At 42.9% G+C, this 23,823-nt stretch overlaps 1 protein-coding gene across 1 annotated transcript in view; it reads left to right on the top strand.

Moving 5' to 3' along the window:
• Positions 1-5,882: 5,882 nt before the first annotated feature.
• Positions 5,883-23,823, top strand: part of ARHGEF38 (Rho guanine nucleotide exchange factor 38) — a 43,500-nt gene continuing 25,559 nt past the window's right edge. Inside the window, exons 1-3 of the mRNA XM_063421419.1 lie at positions 5,883-6,343; positions 17,043-17,233; positions 19,690-19,813. Of these exons, the coding sequence (XP_063277489.1) occupies positions 6,157-6,343; positions 17,043-17,233; positions 19,690-19,813 (502 nt within the window). The 5' untranslated portion in view covers positions 5,883-6,156. The remainder of the gene's footprint in view (positions 6,344-17,042; positions 17,234-19,689; positions 19,814-23,823) is intronic.

The following is a 23,823-nucleotide window of genomic DNA, read 5'->3' as shown; positions in this document are numbered from 1 at the left end:
TAAGTTATTCAGGCTGCTTTTCAGCCAAAGCAAGTTAATGAACAACTCCTGCAGATCTTTGCACTGACGGTCCTCAGCAGGAGAAGGATGACGAATCATTAGAGTCAGTGACCTCTTTCATTGGCACAGCTGGGTTTGGCAGAGGATGTCCAGAGAGGATGTCTACAAGCAGCTAACTCACATACGGATTTGTATATTGCTCGCTGATGGATGCCTGATGGCAACGAAAGACTACATCATCTAACTGAAAGGAATCATTGTGCATTTCAGTAACCAGAATTAGGTTTATCAGGTTACATTACTTTCCATCTCAATGTGAATAAGAACAGAGGCTCCTATCCCAAAGACATTAAGTACTTTGGGTCAGACTATGAACCCTTGTTTTGTAGTAGTGAACTCACTTCAGTAACCCAATTGCTTTAAAGAGACTGATCCTCTGTATTTATGCAAAATTTGGATTTAGTCATAATACTCATTACTGTTAGGAAGATTTCAAGTTTACACCCTGTTTTTCCCTGAATAAGTTGTTTGTATGAGCTGTTTTGTCTAAGCTGTTTGTTTCTTTTTTAACCATGCTTTTTGTTAGGTAAGGTATGTTAGGATTCGCTTGCCAGACTTAACTTCTCTGGACCTCTGCCTAGAAAGTGATTTGCCTGTCAAGAGGCCAAGACACCAGGACTGAATCTAGTTATGTCTGATATGTCCAGTTCTTCCCTCCTAGGCATCTGTACTGAGTTAATTTTAAGCTCTGTGAACCAAGGATTTTCAGCCTGCCCTAACTCCCATTGAACTTGTTTGTGAGTATAAACTGAAGCTTAATTTTTTTTTAAGACTCTTATCTTTGTTACTCCAAGGCAACTCCCTCATCACAAAACAAAAATCACTAAATGGTATTCTCTCTGGTTCATTCTTTCTTTCATTCTTTCACAAATGTGCACAAATAGGAACATAAAAAAAAAAAAGGCTCTAGTTCAGCTATAAAAATACTGCCTGGAAATATGACATTTTAGTGTGAAGCTGCAAATCTATAATGATGCAAAATAGAGACCTAGAAGGAAAATCTTTCCAGTTGCTCAGCATAGTCCAGTTTTAGGTTCCATTCCTCTCTTGATTTGCGAATTGCCAGACATAAGGTTCTCAAAAGAATTCCACAGAAAATATTTCATTTTGGTAATATCTATGCCCTCTTACTTTACATTGAAACACACCAATAATGAAGAATCATCTTCTTGTTCTTTTACCTATGACTCGCTCTCCTGCTTGTCTTTCCTCATTAGCTTTGATATCACAGTGCCATCTACTTGATCAACAGAGTCAGGTTATTTTCCTTAGGAAATTACACGGCTGTAGCACCGAAGAAATCAAAGGGTTGCTCGGTTTCCTGGCAAGTTCTCTCTCCTTCTCACCTCCCAGCCCTTTCAAAGGAGCACTGCCCTTAGATGTCCCTCTTTGGGAGCTGGCCCAGCTCCAAGCCTGTCAGACCTACTACACAAAGCCCTGGCTGGATAGTGACAGATCCACAACGCTGCGAGGACAATTCAAGCCCTGCCGACCCTTTTCCCAGCACCCCTTCTCCTCTCTGGCAGGTATTTTCATTTGAGAGATGGGTCCCCCTCAGTAGGCAGAAAACACATCAGCCTTTTGTGTGTGTAAACTGGAGCAGAGGCTTTGTTTGGAGTAAGAAAGCATCACAGCAGTCAGAGGAGATGGATTGCATAGCTTGAAAGGTTGAGCCATTCCTTCTTAGAAATATCCACAGCCTAGCCTGAGCCCCAGCAGGCATGTACTTTATGAATTTTTCCTACAAATATTTAGACAAAAACACTGTAGACAGGCCTTAAAGAAATTATCACTGTGCACTTACTTCTAAAGACCTGTTTCTCCACAGGAATCACCAGTCTGGCAAGATCAACAGTAGAAGTGAAGGTGAGACTGCCACACTAAATAACTTTTCACCTACAAGACAGGCTTTTTTCTCTTTTTGTACTATGGAAAGGTGTTTGAAGGTTTTTTCCTATGTATATTTCAAAGTAATTTTGATTCATTCATTGTGAAGAATCAGCATGTAGACTCCCATTTTACCTGTCCCTAAGTCTTATCTTTTTATTGCTTTTTTTCTCACCTGTCACACTGTTCTTATCTTACCAGTACTGTTGCAAACAGGTAGAGTGTACGTACCAGCAACTTTCCTGTTCTCAAAGTCCTCAATGGGCCTTACACAGGATTGTTCTTATCAAAGCCTCTATGTTTTTGTCCCGCAGAAGACATCTTTGCTATGACTCCTGCATACAGGCTGAGTGACAAGGTACAGGCTTGCTTTCATATGCACGGAGGCTTCTCTGAATGGAGATGGGGAGCTACAGAGACAGTTGCACTCTTTGCTGTCATGCTCCACCTGTGGGAAAGCTAGGACAGCTTTCTGCAGCAATACCATGGTACCTTTCTGTTTCTCCACTGCCTGTCAAATGTGATCTTTTTACATAGGTGAAACTGGCAAAGTCACTCTGCAGCTGGGAACTGAGACTTTCCTTGGTGTTTGTGCTGGCCATTGCAGTGACCAAACTTGGAAATGCCATTGCTACAGGACTCCAGCAGTGGTCTGTGCATCCACTCAAAGGGACCAGGCACGGCAGTCAACCCACACTGGTATTTTTTGTAGAACTTCTGGGATGCTAAGTTATAAAGAAATCTTCTGTAACAGCTGTGAGGTATGACAAGAAAACAAATAACTGTTTGCTTACTTAATGGCCACCAGTCTTTATGGCGCTTCTGGTTCATTTATAGCTGAGGACTGAGATAAAGGTTGTCATTGACCATACAACAATCAGCTCTTGTATGTGGCCAATACAGTTGCTGGGGAACACAGTGCCAATATTTTCTGTGTTGACACCAGCACCTGTTCTGTTTCTTAGGCAGGGTGGCTTCAGTGCAAATAACTCCTGTGAGTGTTTGCATCAACTGGATTCCATTTTGCTCTGTAGAACTGAGCATAACCAAGTGGTAAAAGAGATATATGCATTTGTTGTAAAAAGAGCATTTTGTCCACGTAGATACCAAATCTTCTTCATATCTTACGAATTAGTGACTTTGGTACTGCTTTCCCACCAGTTGGTAGCGGGTCAGAAGAGAGCAGGAATAATTTGAGATTGAGAGAAGGTTCCTCCTACTGTTGTGAGTGGCAGTGAGTACACACAGCTCTGACCCCGCGTTTTATTATAGTTGGTAAATATCAGCAAACAGTAATAAGAGTTTATAGGGGTCTTGCTCAAATGCACATCTGATTGTTTTTATGTAATCCCCCTGCTGATTACACAAGCATAGCCACTGGTGTAAATCCATGATGGGACTTAACATGATGATGGATAAACCCAGTTGTGTCTCAAATCTCCCTCCCTCCAAAGGCGATAGGGAAGCCACCAGTCCTGAACATGTCCCACTCATGTGGAGGATCACAGAAGATATGGTATTTTCAGCCTTTCCTATGTTGGGTGGCACAGAGGAGATATTTTAAGGCTGCAGTAAGTTCTCATCTACATTCTGAACTGTGGTGTAGGCCTGATTTGGGGTCCTGGCTGCCTCCAAAATAATGCTGCTGGCTAAAGCCAGGCAAACCATTCCAAGTACAACAGCAGCAGCAACTACAGCTGGCTTTCCCCGTAATAATGTTCTTGCTGAATGAACACATATCTTTTCGCCCCCTGTGACTGAGTTGAAGAGGAAGAGAAAGACAACTTTTGCATGTGGGTAGACTGCTGTCATAATAAACACCTGAGCAAACTTTACAATATCCTATCTTAGCTGTAACTCTGCACGTGTCAGAACTTACAATGCCAAGAATTCTATTAAGTTTGTTCTTCTACCTTCACCCGGCCAAAATATGTTCCCCAGTTCTCCTCTGAATCGTTTTAATTTAAATAAATATAATGAAATCTCATATAAAATGATGGCACCTCTGTTTTCTGAGAAGCATGACACTAAAATCCTGGTGGGGAGAGATACCTTCTCTGGGTAATTCTAGCTTAAGCAACCATCAGCCCTACCCACAGCTGCTCATATGTGCCCTGCGTCATCCCCTGCTTCATGCTGCCACAACTGCTTCCGTAGCTGGTTGAGGAACAAATCAGGAGCACAGATCCAGATGGAAAATAGCCCAGGGAAAAGGGGCGAGGGAAGGAGTTTTCTGCCAGATCAGTTCCTCCATCTCATCTCAAATGCATGTGTTTACACCCTGCAGCAATAATGGGAACAAATTCATCTGGAGAAAGGGGCAGTCAGGGTGGTGACTGTTTAAACCAGTTTTACCACCCTCGATGAATACCAAGCTATTGCTTAAAAAAAAAAAGCTCTTCCCAAAGTCCCCAGTGTAAGGAAATGGTTTGATTGATTTCCCTCAACTCCCACTTTAGTCTGTGTACTACTTGTTGCTGGAGCTTTGATGCTTGTCACAAGTGTGTCACCAGTCTGTCCCTGCCTACGCCTCTCCCTGCTGTCACCACTGCTCTGCTGTTCAAGGAACTTTTGTGGTCTGACTTGCAGAATAAAGAGTTTCTTGGGAAATACCAAAGAGGAGGCAGGACGTAACACATGAATTGCCTATGTAATATGTGACTTCTCTGTGTGAGCACAAAGTCTTCCCAGTATTCCCCTCACTTTATTCCTCTGCCAGATTGTGTTTGGGCTGGACACTTTGTGCAGCACTGGCATGGTGCTGCTATTTGACGTAGTTTATTGCTTAACAGTTTCATAACCTCTTCTTTTCACTACTGGGTAGAAATGAAGGGCTTTGATGAGGAGATTGCATTACAGGACCAGTTTTGTAAAGAAAAACAAAACTTGGAAATGAGCTTACACTGCTACGTCTCATCCCAGCGTGTTTTTTACTAGACAGTCCTTCAGGGACACAGTGCGGCAGTGCTGAAGCCAAACGAACACTCTGCCAGCATCTGTCAGAGGGACACTAGCTGTGTCCCCTGGCAGATGCTGTGGCAATGATTGTGCATGAGATTGACACCGATTAGGCTGCACCATGGGGCTCCCAGCAGGCATTTCCTACAGCAGCGAGGCCCAAAGGGTTGGGTATCACAGCAGTGGCAGTGATTGCTGATGATGGCTGTTGGGGCTCTTCCCAGGATAAGTCTGGTCCAAGCTTAGATGCCAGCAACTCCTGCTGTTTTGACATGAGCTTGATTAGACCAGCGCTACAGAGGATCACTAGACAGTACATCTGTGCCAGAGGCCATTGCTAGCAGACAGGATAATAAGATCTCTTCCAGGGGCTAATCCAGAGGTATTATGAGCAGGTGTTTTGGTGTCCACTCCCCTGGCTATCACAGCATGTTTGGCTGTGGTATCCTTCATAGGTCCTTGGCCGGCTTTCAGCTTGGCTTTGGCTTCTCTGTGTGTAAAGTGGGACAGAGCCTGGTTTGAGACCAGCATCAGCTTCATGCTGCTTCCTACCTCCCAAAGGAGCTTTCATGTTCTTCTCAGCCCTTTTCTTCCTTGTCCTGGGGGATTGGTCACCTTTCAAACCTGTAGATCCGGAGTTTCCAGCCCAAAAGCTACACCTCTCAATGGGGTCAGGAGACTGGCAGATGCAACTTGATATGGAAGGAGCTGGGGTCCTGACCGGGCTGCCGGAGCGAGGGTCGAGTGGGTAGCTGGCCTCCCCTTCCCATTTGCCTTGCCCTCTGCTTCCCGCTACCCGGCAGTGCAGACAGGGCAGGGCTCTGGTGGAAGCATGGCGGTGCCGGGCCTCACTCGGGCATCTCTCTGCCAGACAGAGGGGAGCAGGCAGTTCCCGCTCCTGTGTGCCGGCACCCCGGCCCTGCGGCGGGGCGAGCAGCGTGCCCTGCAGGGGGAGAGGGCCCGGGAATGGCTGCAGTTTGGGGCTGGCTCTGAAAGCGGCCCCGCCAGGCGCGCTTACACACAGGGCAGGTGAATGCAAACGCTGCCCGGGGCGGCAGCTTCCCGGGGGTGGGGCTGCTCCGGCACAGGTGGCAGGGCTGAGCCTGGGGCTCTGCGGAGCCCGGCGAGCCCTGCTGCAAACCCAAGCCCAAAGCAGGCTGCCTTCACCCAGGCATCGAGGTCAGCTCCCCGAAAATCAGGCCGTTGTCCCCCCGCCACCACCATCACCACGCAAGGCTGTCCGTGGCGAGCATGGACTGTCCGGGGAAGGAAGGCACCGGGGGAAGGAAGAGGAATTTGACCCTGCTAAGGAACAAGCTCTATATGGGGCAGAGGAGGAGGACGGAGCCCGTGGTGGAGAGCACCACCGCCGCCGGGGACCACGGCAACTTGAGGAGGAGTCAGTCCGACAGGACAGAGTACGGCCAGAAATTGCAAGGTACTGGGGAAGCTTATTTGGTACTCTGCTGCCAGGGATGCTCTGAGCTGTGATGGTGTCTCCATGCCCGCCACACTGCAGCCTTCAGATAAAGAAGGGAAGGGCCGGCTTTCCCCTCCCCACACCCACAGCTGAAATGAGCAATGGCCCCTCTCACCCTTGCCCCCACCTCCAGACTGTGAGATGTTTCCCCTAACATTTCTAAATAGTGTTTTGTAGATGGGACACAAAATATAATTGAAGGGTTTGGTGAGTTCCTGCAAAACTCGTATGCAACCAAAATCTTTCTCATTCACCAGAATGCATTTGCAACACAAACAGTAATGTGAATATAGGATGGCTCCATCCTATCTGTCTTTGGCTGTCGTATTAAGTGGGGTATGTGCCAAGTCATTAGAAGCATCAAGGGCTTTTTTTTTTTTTTTTTTTTTTGTCAATTAAAAAATATTGTGGTCTGTAAACTGTTGTATAGATTGTACAAGCCTGGAATAAAGTATGTCCAAATACATGCTTGGATGGATATACTGATGCAAATTATACCATTCTGTGATTATGGAGAGAGTTGCTTTTCAAATAACAGAATTGCATATGGACCACACGTTGTAGTAAAGTATGTCAGCACTGGGCTTGTCAATCAAAAATTAAATGCGATGCCACAAATTGAGGAAAAGCATGAAGAATGTGAGTGGCAATTTCTGGGAGTGCTCTGGAATATCAGCTGATGAATTTCTGTGGGTTTCCAGAGTCATGAACAACAGGGTTTGAGTATTATTAGACTCTTAAGCGTGTATTACTAATAGTGCTATAACTGCTTAGTGACAGTCATTCTTGCAACCATAATCCTTTATGAGGAAATAAAATAGAAAAATACTTTGGATTGCTGTATTGTGGTTTTGATGCACTTAATTAGGAAGTAGCATTGCTTCAGAGAGACAATAAAAGCAGAAAATAAAACAATAAGCCTGAAAATAACAGGTTTTCTAGGGGGACTGCATATGCTGAGAACAGAGAGGTTCATCAATTGTGCTATTCCCTCCTCATGATAGCTAATCAATGAGAAGGTGAAAAATACTCAGTTAATGATTCAGGAATCTGGCAGGGGTGTTTCAGGGCACAAGCATGGATTGCTGTGACAAGCTCCTGGCACATGTCCCATCAGAACAGCAGATTTTAACTCGTGAATGGGGTTGCCCAGGTGAGGGCAAGGTTATCAGAGAAATATCCAGCAAAAAGGTGTGAAATCTTTCTGTCCTGCATCAACCATATTCAAACCATGAATGTCTCCTGTTTAAAATCTGAAGCAGAGGCTCTGTGGAAGCCCAGGAAGTCATGGCAGAGTGTGAGGTTATGTTTATGGCAGCAGTCCAAGGAGACAGTAAATCCAGCTTTACAGCTCCTGCCAGCTGCTGAGACCGCCAGGGCCACGTATTGCAAAGCACGGTCTGGTATCAGCTCACTCTGTTTGCTTGCATTTGTTTGAGAAAAACAGTGATGGGTTAACAAGGTACCTGCAGGCTTTGCATTGGATTAGAAGTTGCCTGTCCTCAGAGTGAAAATACAAAAGCAGTAGAAATTCCTATAAAGTATATTTGCAGTCGCCATAGAAGTGCAGTTGTGTGCCAAGGCCTGACCTGGATCAAATTTTTCTGAGGTAGATGTGCCTGAATCTGATAACGATCACGGATCCCGGACCTAATGTTGGCTACCTGCCAACACTGACGATGTGCTGTGGTTGTACACCTTTATGTTCTGCATTTTTCTTGTAGCCCTTGGATGCGAAGCAGCTCTCTGCAAGGTGAAGGAAGTGGTTTTGCTCAAATGGAAGCTTTTGAGCTTTCCATTCTTGTTAGGAAAACCCAGCAGCTCTGTTGGTGACAGCTAGTTTGTTGTGTGTCATCTAGTCGGGACTTTCTGATCACCCTAGAGTGGTAAATGCTTTGTAAAAGATACAAATGGTAATTTGCACTTGCTTCCAATAGGAATTGTGTGAAAAGCTCTGTGTTTAGTTGCCTCTCTTCTATAGTCTCCTGTTAATATATTCTCTGACATATATTCTGCAGACCTGGGGTAGGTATTAGCACAGACAAGGATATATGAGAAATGCAACAGCAGCAAACTCTGCAGAAGGAAATCTGTGAGTGTGGCACAGCTAAAAGTCAGGGGCTGCAGGATTCCGATCTGTGCTAGTGGCAGGCAGCCTAGGCAGAGCACAGGGACCAATGTGTCTTTACACACCCCGGCGCCTACATCAGCATTGCAGCACATTTGTGCAAGGTGAAGCAGGGACGAGGCACCTCTCCAAGGGCCCTTCCACCCCCTTGCAAACTCTAAAGGTTTCCCTGAGTAGGAATCGGGCTGTTCCCCTCCACAGCCATTTCCAGCAGCTCTGAAGGATATGCTCAAAATGCAGCTCATTGTGGTGGAAATAGAGGCCCCCAAATAAAAGCCTGTAAAGAAGACAAAACAAAAAGCCCAAGAGAGTAAGCAGTCAGACATAAAAACTCCTCATAATTCAATTTCTGCGCTTGGATTTCTTTTAAGTTTTGTTTTATACAGTAAACCAATGTTCTCTATGAAGAGTGAGAAAGAGCCTAGATCTCCAGGGTAATCGAGGTGGTTTGTTCTGTCAGTCTACAAACAGCAGTGCACAATAACATTGCCAAAGGTGAAAACCTCTTCAAGTGTTTTTCACTTTAAAATTAAGGATTCCTTAAGACACAGGAAAGCATCTTCCTGGTTAATGACTATAGTAGATGCATCTATTCGATGGCTTATCTGGTGTGAATGGCCATGCAATGCTTCCTGACTGTACTCTTTTTAAAAAGGAAATAAGATGCAAAGTAACTATTATATTCTCAAAGAGCTTGGCCAACATTCGTGCCTGTAACTTCAGCTCATCCTGTGCGATAACCAAATGCCTGCCAGCCTCATTCTAGATAAGGGAAGATAAGGTGATTGCCATCAAATGTCAGGTTCATGTTAAAGCCATGCAGTCATTTAGAACTCAGATTGTACTCTACATACTTGGAAAAGTCCAGGAATACCTTGATCAGGCCATATATATTTCTTCCATCAACTGGACATTACTTCTCTGAAGAGGGAAGAGTGGGGTAGAGGAAGATATATTCACTAGCATCTGTGGTGGAGACACAGAAATAATATCAAGAATCATTATGAGAGCTAAGGAAGAGCTCCTGTGACATTTCTATGCATTGCTCTGCTTTACATTTACTAGAAAATTCTGCAAGTGTGTTCTTTCAAGAGAAATGAAGAAGCTGCAAAATAAAAAGTGATATTTAGCATCTATTTTCAAATGTATTATCTATAGCTGTTTAGCTGGTAGGAGTTATCTTTTCTACAGTGAAAATCCATCAGTAGCAGCTGTAAAAGTAACTATATTAATATTTATGTGTTGTATGAATGTTTGGCTCAGTCTTTGAACTAACCCAAAGCTTCCAATCTGTGAGTACCTGTGTATTTCGATAAAAGGAGTTTGCTTGATGCAGTTCTTGGCACATAAATGTTTGCAAGATCAGGGCAGATTAACATACAGTATGTCATGGGGATAGATGCTATTAACTAAAAAGGGCACACCGTGAAAAGGTATTTAAAGCATAGTTCACTGTCTGTTCGGTTTTGGGCAGATTGCTGGGTTTTGTTAATAACTGTATGCCAGACTAGTGCTTGCTGTGAAAAATGAGCTATAGAAAGTGGTGGGTTTCCTGAAGGAATCAGAGATCACATTTGCAGTGCTCAGCGAGACAATTCATGCCTCAAAAAAGCACCTTGTCTTAGAAATTATTCCATATTAACTCCCTTACAACTTTGGCTGTGAATGGGTCAACTGCCCTGGTAAATGATTTGCACACACTTCAGTTTAAAATGTCTAATACCTGTATTAGACAGTGATTCAAATCACGCAGCTGCCACAGTACACTGCCTCAGAGCTTGTGTCTGAACCCTGAATGCCATGTGTTTTCTCTGTCTAATGTAGCTATGAGAAGTAAGTAGAACCAGTAATGATGCAGAAACAAGCAAAATTATACGAATTCTTGTATAAGCTACTATCCCTTGGTATACAAAAGCCCAGTCAGAGGCAACCCATCCACCTTTGCTCCATCTCAAGCAGGGCACCTTTCTGCATCCCACCATCCTCCCTGCTTGCAGAGCACACCACTCCTTCCTGCTTGGGCTGCCCATGATCTCAGCTTCTTGCACCTCCCACCAGATGTAAAGATCCTCTGTGCTACTCCCCAGTTCCTTATTTGCTTTGTGCTGTACTGACTAACTTTCTATGGACTACAATGCAGATAATATCTTATTTCACTGCAGAAAGTATTGATCTGTGGAGCAGCTGGTTTGCTAAAGTACAGTAAAGAGTAAAATTTCAGATTATTTCCTGAAGTGCAGGAGATGGCTCGATGAAAATTCTCCCCCCTGTGCCCTGTGATGAGAAGTCACGATCTAACAAATACTTCTATTTTCTCCCATGCAAATTTAGGCCCGGGGATTCTAATTCTGCTAACCTGTGCTGCAATAAAGCTGGAGTTATTCCTTGAACTTATTGCAGTGTCTGTCAGGCTGGGAAGCGAGCTCATCTTTTCAGAGCAGAATCCATTTTGTGCCACAGTGTTTGCACAGCACTTAGCACAGCCAAGCCCTGCTGTGGGGCCGAGGATTTTTAGGAGCTGCCACAGCAGAACAGGGAACTGCAGCTAAAGGGAAGACTGGGACACAAGGAGAGTTACAGATCCTCCTCTGGGCATATTAGCAAACATTTTATTAATTGGGATACTTTGCATTGTGGGCCGCACAGCCCACAGTTCATACAGCTAATCCATGCCAAATCTTGAGGTGCTTGTGTCCCAGACTAAGTGGTTGAGGTACAACCCTTCCTCAGTTCCTGCCTTATTAACGCATTAGCTCAGTGCCATGGGGGTGGTGCATTTATACCGGTATGTGACACCATGGAAAGGTTTATTTGTAAGTATTGGCGCTAACAATGAGGGCATTCTTCTGTCACCTGATGATAAGCTTTCTTCCCTTCCACCGCGGTCACATGGGAGCTCTCTGTAGTCCTGTCAGCACACACATAATTAGAGCGGTCTGCTGTCAAGGAGTTGAAGAAAGAACCTGCGTGTTGAATGTAAATACTCTCTGTACCTTATGGAACAGAGAAATGATCAAAGATCGAATGACCTAATTGCACGGAAGTCTCTGATACAGATTTTATAAGCAAGCCTGTTGCCCAGGAATACGGGTGCAAGGTCATTCTGGTCCTGCAGTGTTTTCCTCCTGGCTTCAGAAGAGGGGCTTTTTGCATGTGTTGCTCACAGCCTGTGCACTGGCAAACCCGCTCCTGAACGATGCTGCTGTTATAAGCCTCTCAGTAAAAGGAAAAAAAAAAAGGTTTTCCTCAAGCCCCTCCCAATACTTTTCTACTTCAGTGCCCAACTTGGTCTTCAGTGTTCTAATTCGCACCGTTTTTACCATATTGTTACACTGTAAGAACTATGGTGGAAACTGTAGGGACACCCCATGTGGTCCCTCACAAGGGGAGTGGCATCTGGAGTAAATCTCTTGTGTGTTATCCAATGTGATATCCAATGTGATATCCAATGTGATGCACTTTGTCTGCACATAGAGTCACACTCCATCCTTCCCCACTGCTTGTCCTGTTTCAGGCTCCCTCACTTCCATGGATCCCAGTCGCAGTGCCCTGCAGCCTTCCCAGCCCCTGCAGTGGATGCAGGGGTGTAGAGAACAGAGCCAGAGCGACAGCATGAGGAGGGAGAGGAAAGCTGCCATGGCAGCAGGCTCTGGGCTTGGCTGCCTGCATTTCATTCCCAAATTAGCTGATAAAAGCTGGTGTACATTCCCATGTGTAATAGCTAGGTTATCTGAGGGTACAGGCTATCTGAGGACTTGCTTTCACTGAGGGATAATTTATCCAGGGTAATACAAGACTCATGTTTCATGTGTGAAAACACAGTAATTCTGTAATTTATTTGTTATACCTTGATAACTTATGCCTTCACCAGTCCCTTGTGCCAGGCAAAATCCTCGTATCTGCACAGTGCAAATGCAGAACTCACGTTCCTTTGGCATCTTTCAAAGGCTGCCTAGGTAACAAAAAGGTCTGTAACTCACTCCACCAGCATCACTGTACTTGTTCCTATATTCTGTGCTAGTACCTTTGGTTACACATGGGAAGCACTGGATGGGGAGAAATCTGGGTCCCCTCACCAAGAGCAAATATAATATCCAATCAGAGCATCTTACCTGCAGAGAAAGGATGGATAGAACAGACCTCTTGGAGCTGCTCACTCTCTAGGCATGAAAACCAGGGAGATTTATGCACAGAGATCTTGCAGGCCTGTGATGGCTTCTCTGGTCGCTTGCTGTGGGTCCCTGTAGTGAACGAGTAAAAATGTTTCTCCATTACCTCTTTGAGAACTAAGGTTTGAAAATTAAAGTATTAAATTACCTTTAACAATAACTTTAGAAACTGCTTTAGTTTAGAAAAGGAGGCATCCTGTTGAAAGTTATTAATAGAGCTTGTAGTTGACACACTAAGGGAGCAGCAGATTTTTGATACACCGAAGGAGTGAGCCGCAAACTTTTGATACATTAAGGGAGCAAGCAGGAAACTTTTTGATACACCAGGGAGCCAGCCAATGAGCTTTATGAAGTGGATGTGACGATTGCCACTCTCAAAACCCTCTGAAAGCAAGTGCCTAAGCTGTCACCGGGGGCTGCGCTGCAAAAATCTACACAGTGCTGGAACCTTTGCTGTCCTGGCTGCTCCAATGAGGCCGCCCATGCTCCCCGTCCCGCTGTGGTCCTGCTGCTGTGGCCCCGCTCCCTCACTGGGTCACTGGACTGCTCTCGGAGAGCCTTCATCAGAGGAAGACCCATTGCACCCACACGGATCTCCCCGATCGTACTCTCTAGACCAGCACTGGACCCATGATGGTGGTAACCCCTTTCCTGTGCTTCTTGTAATTATTCTGGCATTCTCTTACTTTTCTGATTTTCTCTCTCTCTTTCCTCTTTTGTGAAAACTAAAGTTGCATTATCACTTTGGATCCTAACATTTAACCTCGTTTGTGTTTTAATCTTGCTTTCAGGTATGTTTAGAACCTGGTTCCTTTCTGCAGCTGTGGGTTGAGGCAAACGTGCCCCTCCTCCCTTTAGGCAGGTTGGAACAGTCCCCCAGTACCTTCCCTGGGCCGAGAAGAGAGCAGCTGCATTTGCACATTGCAAGCTCTGTTCCTCCACCACATTGTGGGATGTCTCCATCTGGGGAACATCTTTAGACTTCATGCTTGCAAGGAACTGTTTTTGTAAGACATGTGGCTCCTTTCTTGTCATCACATAATGAACCTCTTTTTCATGCAGCTAGAGACAAGTACTTCAATACATAGTTGAAAAACCCAAGTCATCTCCAAAGGAATGTCCTCCAGAAAGGCAACTCCTGCAGATAGCTGACATCACAAAAGCATTAATTACAAACATTGCCTTCTACTTTTTATTCTTATGTCTAGTAAAAACAGCAGTTAGTTTTTTGTAAACTGGGCTTAAGATGCAATGGTTTGAATAATTATTCAACAGACTATTTTTTAATTTTTCTATACCTGGTATCTCTGAGGACGAATGAGTCAAATTCTTACTGTAGCAGTTAATCCTCAGGGATGACTTTTCCTGCTAATCCTCTCTTCAGCTGTTCCAGGGTTGGTGCACATTACCAGGTAGAAATGAGTCTGATTGTATTCCAGATATGCACTCACTGTTTGTGCATTCATTAAACTTGCACTTACTCCACAAGGATTTCCGCAAACTACTAGTGTTCTCAGACTGGTCAAAAGCAATCAGCTGAACATGAAATCATACGTTTTGGCTGTAATCATCACTTCAAGATCTTGCTGTCGCATTCTGTAGAGACAGATATGCCTGAAATGAAAAAGTGAATGTATTGAGTAAAAATGGAAAATTATATTACATTTAACAAAAGGAAACATTTATTAAAAAACATGTTTTCTGTAAGGAAACAGTATCTAACTGATATTTCTTGTGATTATTTCTTCCTGTTGAGAATAGTTTTTCTTTCCTGGCATTATTATCTATCATGCAATAATGATAATAGATGAGCCCTGACATAATTCAAGAATCAAATTTGATCAGGGCTTTCTAATGACACAAACTGAAAGAACAGCCTCTCGAGGCATTGTGACTTCCAGCCTGAAGTGAAATACAGTGGCTTTATTTTGCTCATATAATGGCCTCCACTGCCACCAGTATAAAAGATTAGAAAGTTCTTTTGCACAGCATCTTGTTTTTACCTTAAAATTCCATCTGATATCATAACATCTGTGTCTGAGACAAAACAATACTTCTGAGATCTTCCTCTCTGTGCTTTCTCAGGAGTTGCCCTGAACTCTTTGCACACAGTTACATGCATGCAAACATTTTTACACCCACTCTCAAGAAAAATCCTGATTTTGGTGCAAAAATAGAATAGAAATGGATTGTTCATGTGGTTCCTTGTGAATTTATAAATGTGGTTACATACTGTAAGTTTTTAAAAGAAAAAGTATCTGCTGCTTTAGCATGGCAGCAGTAGGCAAGGTGGTCCCCTTCTGCAGCCCTAGCAGGAAATTTCTCCAAGGGAGCTGTGAAGTGATACTGGTATCAGTTTTGATCTTCTCCTCACTAAAGGGCAGAGTCTGTAATACCCAGCACACAGCACCTGATGAACTCTGCAGCAGTGCAAGCTCTTGTGCAGTTCATGCACACCAGCACAAACTCACCAGGGCAAGGTTAAGCCTAAAATTCTTCTGATAGCCAAGGCCTTGCAGAGGGGAGACATCCTCTTCATGTTTCTGTTTTAATGTCTCTGTACAAACTTGAGTACAAAATGTTCATGCCTGTGTTATACACAAACTTCAAGGCTAAAAACTCCAAGCTAAAAAGTGTATCTAAATACAAAAAGTTTGAGAAAACAGCTCCCCTACTCCTCTGCCTTCCATCCCCCCACCCAGGTCTGTTGAGGTTCTTTGTCCTCACTGTTTAAAATTAGTGGTGTAGAGAGAGAGCTGCAGTCCCAAAAGCAACTAGTTAAAACTATCTGTGGTCACATCAGTCTCACTTGAAAACCTGGTGGGAGATCATTAATAACAAACATGTCTTTTCTGAATATTAGTGGTCAGCATTATTGTAGAAGGAGTGGGCAAAGATCTTACATTGGATTTATTGTATTTTACACCTCTGGTTGGAAGATGGCTCAAAGCCCTCTGTTCTGAATGCTGCTTGGCTCCCACAAGTCCAGCTGTGGATTATCCTCTACAACCTTGGCTCGTACTGTACAGACCAGCTGTGTGTTTGATGCTCACTGGAGTGCTTATGACTTACCCTTAACAATCAATTCAAATAGCTGCAATGTAATCAGTGAGCAAAGCACCTGATACTGCATGTTAATACCTCCTTCAGTATCTTCAGTACCTTCAGTCCCTACAAGAAGTTGACATGAAGGTGTAGCAGTCTGTTTGTCAGCAGAGATTCCCATCCTTTGCTGCTGGGAAATAAAAGCCGGTGTTGTCAAAGCTCAGCCTGAGTAATGCAGACTTAAGCACACTAATGATATGTCCATCTTTGCTGGTACTCTGCACCATCTTGTGGCTAGCAGAAAAACACCAGAATAGCCTCTGAAATATTTTACTTTGGTTTGTTTGCTCATTTGTTTGTTTTGGGGTTTTGTGTGTGTGTTTCTTAATGAAAAATATAAATTGCCAGTATACACAGATAAAATTCAGTGCCCGTTTTACAGCTGACATGGATCTCTGCAGGCTGGCTTACAGACCAGCAAGTGGGAACACCATCATTACAGATAAGTAGCTTGTGTGCATGTACTGTAATGTACATAAATTACCCATCTGTAGAAGAGTCGCTTGCATTTTCATGTATTTGAAACAAATCAGATATTCTAGGTGTTAAGTACTGAAAAACAATGAGGAATGTCCTAATCCCAGTGATCTCTGTTGTCCCATGAAATGGTTGTTATTGATCGTTAAAGGTTTTCCCATATTTTCCCTGAATTCCTTTGTCTCTTTCAAAAACTTATTTGTAAACAGAGCTGGAGGATTCATCATCATTGCTTTCTTTGTCTTCACTTGAAAGTTTGTCATCCAGTACTTGCAGTCCTCAATTTCCCATGAATAGACTCAACGTTACATTGTACAGAACAAAGGTTATTATTGTGAAGATTTTTTTATGGTAAACAGCCTTTTTCTTTCACAGGAGCACTTTTTTTTTTTCATCTTCCAAATCATAATAGATGTCAGACCATGAATGTGTTCTCAAAGGAGTAGAAGGGCATCAGCTACCTTTGAATTTCAGTGTGACAAGAATCAGACTCTCCGATGCTCCATAGAAAATTTCTGCATGATACATGACATCTAAGCCAGGGGAGCCAATGATGGGTTATCCCCTCAATGCCAAATGGATGACTTGCTTTGGCATACCCTTGTCCACTTTTAAAAGGAGATGGGATGACACTCAGCCTGATTTGGGTTTGCCATTTCTTACACTTCTTTTCCTGCTCACCATGGCCATTTGTCCACCACCTATGGTCAGGCAGGGCAAGCTGGGCGAGCATGTGGAATTACGACACTCCTCACAAATCTCTCCCTCTTTTAAACAGAAAAAATGGCTCCACAGGAGGTGTCCTCAACCCCTGCCACCCCACCACAGGAGGGTGAAGAAGAAGTCAGCAGGCGCATGATGGCCAGGAGGGTGAAAATCATTGCGGAACTCATCCAGACAGAGAAGGACTATATCAGCGACCTGGATCTCTGCATCAAGGAAGTGATTCAGCCCTTGAGAAACAAGCAGGTGAGTGCCGGGGGCAGAGGAGGAGGTGGTCATGGCAAGGTCTCAACTCAGCCACGTTCTGCTTGCGGACAATCTCCATGCAAGCACAAGTGTCAGCACAAGAGTGACATGTTGCTGGAAGTGGGTCTGGAGCCAGTGCTCCAGAACTTGATGTGTCAGGGCTCTGGTGAAAAGAGTGGACGGTCAGATATGCTCCTGACTTGTGCTGCACTTGGGTAAAGTAAAGCCTACATCGAAGTACCTGTCCAGAGGTCAGCTGGGATATTACATCCTTGCCTATGGGCTGTTGTAGCAGCTTCCAGCTCTCCCTTCTGCTCTGTAGTTATAACCCTTGTTACATGCCATGGCAGATGTTTAATGGTATCTCCAAAATGAAGTTTTTTACCATAATGGCATGAACATCTGCATCAAGGTAAAATTCAGTTGTTAAGATAACTTTATCTAGCCTTTCAGACAGCTGTGGTGGATAAATACCATGCTTGACAGACTAGTGAAGACTTGGGAAATTTGTATTCCACACAAAAGAGGTACATTTAAGAAAGAAGGCTCATAAACTACCTTTCATGGGAAAGATCTTATTAGGCCAATACCTATTTTCTTTTTCAGTTGAGACTTCAAAGAGCATCTTTTCCTCAACAGTATTTCAATTTGTAGAAAAATAGTGCTGGGAATAGAGGAGATTGTGCAGAGAAAATTTGTGTTTGTGAGGCCTGAAACATAGCATTCTCAGAAGTTGCAGAAATGACATCTGCTGTAAAAGTAGAATAAAAATAATTTTAAACAGACCTTAACCCACATATTCTTTATGTAGGGTTTTGTATTTAACTGGTGACAAAATACAGGTGCAGAGGCCAAAGTGTCTTTAGGTGACATTGGCAGTGCCCCTTAACCTGTGCTGTTAAAACTCCTGTGGGACCTTTTTGCTTTCCTAAAAACTCTGTCAGAATTTGTTCCAACACATTTTCAGAAGAGCTGGCATCTGCTGACATAACTTTAAGGAGTTCTTGACTTCTTCCTCCCTCACTCATTCATCCACTTAGAAGTAGTCTCCACTTGACTTCCTCCCCAGCCTGGCGAGCACCGAGCAAGAATATTCCCTGGTTGAACTCGCTGGGATTTTTTGACAAATGTGCCGTATTCTGTTGCTCTTTTTCACCCAACTGAAAACATTCTTTTTGATTCTGTCCTTTGTCACTGTGTTGATGTATGGAAGTGTCCATGCACAACATAGTTCCAAATACCATGTAGACATGCGGGAAAGGAGGTCAGAAGTCCTGTGCTAGATGTATCCAGGAAAAGTAATTTAGAGATTATAACTGTCTTAATTTAATAACCTCTGCATTTTTCAAAGGCTTTCCGGAATATGTTTCTAATGGTAGCTCTCCAATAAACTACCATATTGAAAGTTTGTAATGTGTTTAGAAAATTGGTCTAGCAATGAATCTGTTTCGTATTTCCAAATGGATAAAACATGTTTTAGCCCCTATAATGTTTATAAAGAAATTAACTGCATCAGTACTGAAAGTGTATTTCGGATTTTGTTACAATAGTATGCAATTTGATCCTCCAGGCAAGTGGTAAGCTGCTATGTAAATCAGCAATTCTATTCCAAATGCAGAGGTAGGTTCAGAGAGTGTTGATACAGGTAATGAAATTGGTCTTGTCTTTGTTCTCACTATGAGCACATTACCACTGGTTATCGCCAATGGTCTCCGAATAGTAACTATTGCCCTGCTGTGCAATGAAAAGTATGTGTCTTGAAAATATTTCACTTCATCTGAAATGAATAGGGACACAGGACAGAACCAAATTCACAGATAACAGAACCAAAATTTCTGTTGGTAGAAATTGATACAATTCTCTGTAGTCCATGTAGTGTGCCCAGTCTCTGTAAGTTCTTTAGGTTGTATTAATATCCGGAATTGTAAATGTGTTTGTTTTAGTGGAAGTTTTATGATCTTAACTTTGGATTTATAGGACAACTAACTTAAAGTGGCACCATCCAGAAGTCTTTGTACCTGGTAGCTGGCACCACACTGCCAAGCTCTCAGTTTATGTAGGGCCTCTGATAGTGAGTGGTTATCAGGGAATCAAACCCACTGTCAGCTATTGTTTTCCCCAGTGGGAAAGTAAACAAACATTTCAAAGCCAGCTAAGGATCTTTTAGTTATTCAGATGATAATATTTATTTCCTTCCTAGATAAACAGTTTCAGATTAGGGTTAGTTCAAAGTAAGGTTAAAAGCACTCGATAACAGATACTTTGTCAACTGCATCAACCAATGTGAAAACGGTGTATGTGTCCTTGAAGTCACAAGGAGGATGTTTATATGAAGTTTTGCAGAAGGGGTGCTTCCTGGAGTGTTAACACTCAGGGCATAGCAACAGAAGCTGAGTAATGCACAATGTCCTTCTTTATCCTTTGTCAGTAGCTGCTTAATATTTGTATTCCATTAGATTGCTCGCTTTGACGTGGATGGCTTGTTTAGCAACATTGAATTGGTCCATCAACTATCAGCCAAACTGCTGTCACTGTTGGAAGAAGCCACAACAGATGTGGAACCATCCATGCAAATAATCGGTATGTTTACTGTCCTCTTGAGTTCTACAAAGCTACGTGAAAGAATAAACATACCACTCTCCTGTCCTCTACTCTCCTCAGACTTAACTAGTACCCCTCTCAGAAGCTGGCATACTAGAGGCTGTCCAAAATGATACAGGAAAAATGACATATGAAACCTGTCCAGTTGCTGTACTGCACTTGTATGGTTATGATGCTTTTTTTCCCACCCATCTGGATGCTGAGGGGGAGGAAGGAACGAAAACATGGTTTTAGAATGAGTAAAAACCTGTTGCACTGAGTTATACAACTTACTGCTAAAATCTGTTTCATCTAGTTTGATATCACGTACCTAATTCCACTTGTGCTGACTCAAACTCTTACTTTGTATATTCATATTGTGCCATTCAGGAAAAGCATTAAAGATGTTTGGAATAACAAGCATGTCAATCCCCAATCCACCCCAAACATTCTAAACATGTATCTACTGGTGATACAGTTCACTAAGAGGTGGTTAAATGTGCTTGACAGGGACATGGGCAGTAGAGAAGGATATAATGAATCTGAAGTTTGTGGGATTCTGTGTGGGAATGTCTGTGGGGATCATGGGTATTTCAGCAAACAGGTTGGCCCTGGATATGTCACAACAGTCACGAGTTCTGCAGGTCAGGTCATGAACATTAAGGCTGTGATTCATATGACATTCTGGCACAGCTGGAGAGATTTAAGAAGTTACCAGCACACATCAGCTCTCCCATGACTGCACTGTCAGTGCAGAAGCACCTTAGGGAGAGCCACCTTAAGGGATCAGATGAGAATTCTAAATTTGCTTCAGTGCAAAGTCAGACAGTTTTGTTTAAAAAATTAAACAGTTGAGTTTTAAGAAACTTCCAACTGTGACTCAGAGGTAAAGAGAGGTTTTTTTCTTTCCTAACCTGACCATATACCACAGGTAACACCTTATAAGAAGTCCAACCCTTATCTCAAATAATTGGATAAAAAAAAATATTGGTTGCCACTTTACTAAGAAACAGGATATTAAAGCATAAGAGGCTTGGGAAAAGTATTAATCCTAGCACGTCTCAATCTGGTTTGCCAAGGCAACAGCTTAACGTAGTTTGATACGTCTGTGTTGTTTGGCGGCATTTCAGTAAAAGTGCATCATGATGAGTCATACTTTTAATAAGCAATGTTCTATTCTAGCAGGAAGTGCCTTTCTCACAGTCAAGAGAATAATTCTGTTAGTTCCCTGCCACATTCAGAACTAAAGACAAACAATTTCATCCATCTATTAGGGTGTATTTCTCCAGAATGAGACAAAGAACCGTGAAAATGCATTGGATCGTTGATCACTGAGTTAGCTAACTTATGACAGGAAAAAGGTTGTCAAGGTGTGAGACATTCTTCCAAAGCCTGAGACAAAAATAGGGAGAATAATTGCATCACTATAAGCAGTAAGTCAGTGGGTTTATTGCTCTCTGAAAGTACATCAAAGTAAAAATTTTGTTTTCAGGATCTTCAGTGTAAAAGTTGTTAAAGCCAGTCTATAGAAAAAGCACACTTCATATTCTGTCGTGTTGAGTGTATTTAAAAATCTTGCATTGGAGTATTTTACTTGAGAAAGGAACCCAACCATGGTGAGGTTCAAAAGTACTGATAATTCACTGCTTTTAAAGCAAAACAATGTAGTTGCTAGTATTCTTCTTATTTTAGTCTATGTTCTCCACACTTTATGCTATGTCCACATTGACAAGTGGTCATGTCCAATAGGAACAGACTTGCAGAGTAAGAGTTTCTGCCTAAGGAGATGGTATCCACACTACACATTTTAAAAGGTTTTACTTCAGTTTGGCTTAGCCTGTGCCTGTGGATTGAGATGCCCCTTATGGTTGGATTGCATAAGATGTGCCCTTGGAGTGTGTCTTCTGGTAATTATCATCCTCAAAAGTTTTGTGTCACTGTGACTGCTCCACCACACAGCCAAAGCGTGGGAGATGAGGACTAATGAGTGGTTGGTTTCAAAATCCATCTCTTAATCTGAGCTAAAACAGGTTAAATACCTTTTGTAGTTCTTTCCTGATTTTTTTTCTCCCCCCTGTTCTGGATATATATTCTTCATATTCCTCTGTGTATGGAGGAATATGAAGACTTAGCTTTACCTATTAGACTTCTTCCTCCCTCTCCTACTGCTGTCCGCACTGGAAGCACCACTGAGAGCAGAAGAGAGAAACTGTTTTGTTACTCAAGCCTTCCTCCTAGGAATTTCTCTTTGAAACTGAGGACCACCATACTCCAGAACAGGCATCAGGGAGATTTGCATCTCTCAGAGTATTTTTAAAGCTGTGCCAAATACAATGTGGTTTTGGTCCATAAAGCAAGCTCTCACAGTGATATGCTCAAAACTCATCTGATTTGGTCCATACAGCTCTGAACCAAGAAGGGCTTTAGGTTTTAGAAATCCATCTGCTGTTAAAAGGCCCTGTTCATGAAATCAGCTCATAGTTTTTCTCATCATTGAGCATCAATGGAAGGATCTGTCACCATGGCACAATACTTCAGTGAACAGAGCTTACCCAACTCTTTCCTCCCGGAGAAGCTAATTTTCAGCCTGTAGTATACCTGAGATGAGCTGTAAGGCTACATTGCACTTTTCCTACTGAAAACGTGACCTCACTTGAGGGCCTAGTGTAATACAGATCATGCTAAGCACTTGGAACTCTTGTTAGTGAGTTAGTGAAAATTATGAGAGCTCATGATCATGAATGTTAGTGAAAATTGTGAGAGCTCATGATCTCTAGGATTGGATGCAAAGCATGTGGGGTCAAGGTTAAGGCTTGTTAAGGTTTCCCCTTACGTTGTTGGCTAATAAAGACCTGTATAGAGTTCATGGGAAAGCCAGGATGTTATGTGCATTGTTAGGCACCAGCATTAGCAGTAAGCATAAGGTAGAGAAGACAGATAAAAGAGCATTTAACTCTAGGATGCTGGTGCTTTTCTGGCTGTGCCCTTACAGTAACTAAAATGTACTGCGGTGGTCTTAGCTCCTCATTGTTTTTCCCCTTATTCGCATGCTGAAACCAACATGCCTTAGACAGCCCAGTTAACCTTCGCTGCTAGGGGAGAAAACCCAGGGCTGTGTTACTGTGGAAACTGAATCATTTTTCACTTTAAGATGGAGCAGTTCAATGCAATGTATTATGGAACAGCACACTCTGGTCAGGATGAAACATGCAGGATGCCTGACAGCTCAGCGCTTGCTCTGTGAATGGAGAGCACCCAATTAATGCGGTGTTCAGCTTTTAACTTTAATAGTCATTGCTATAACTCAACAGGAATGTTTATAAACATCTATTTGGACTGGTTGCCTCATAGATATAATTTTCGGTAAATGCCCGACAGGAGTTTTCAGCATTGCTGTTGTTTATTATATGCATTTCCAAAGATGCTGATCAGGGGGCTGCTGCATAAGGATGTAAGAACTGAACTAATATCTCAGCAGAAAAGATAAAGCATGTCTTCCCTGCCCAGATTTCTTACATACACAGAAAGAGACACAAAAGTTTTAGGGTGAGAGAATTAGGCTCCAGAAGTAAATGGGAAATGAGTGTAGGATTACTTTAGTGCCTCTAAATTTCCCAACTGTTCTTTATGGGAAAATGATGGTGTGGAGGACTGAAAATTGAAGTGTTCTCCCTCTTCAGTTTTATGTAAACCTAGATATTATATAAAAATATCTGTAATCCATGGTGGTTTTATTTAATTAGGGGAGGGTGGAGGTTTTTCTTCTGTCGTGAGGAGAAAATTCTCTATTCTCAGTCATAACAATTGCCATTTCAGGGTTTTTCAAAACAGATAAAATTGAAATGTCTAATGGAAGATAGAGTCATTATTCCTGTTATTACCCATTTAAGTTCATATTCATAAAAAAAGTCAAAAGGAAAACTACCAAGCTTACATTCATCCCTCCTGCCAGCCCATGACACAAAAATGGTCTCCCTTTATTAGTTAAGCTCTCCTGTGTGTTTTCCAAT

This window comes from Prinia subflava, chromosome Z (genome assembly GCF_021018805.1).
Source record: "Prinia subflava isolate CZ2003 ecotype Zambia chromosome Z, Cam_Psub_1.2, whole genome shotgun sequence".
Lineage (NCBI taxonomy): Eukaryota > Metazoa > Chordata > Aves > Passeriformes > Cisticolidae > Prinia > Prinia subflava.
The sequence above is the reverse complement of the archived record's forward strand: the minus strand, read 5'-3'. Positions and strand labels throughout refer to the sequence as shown.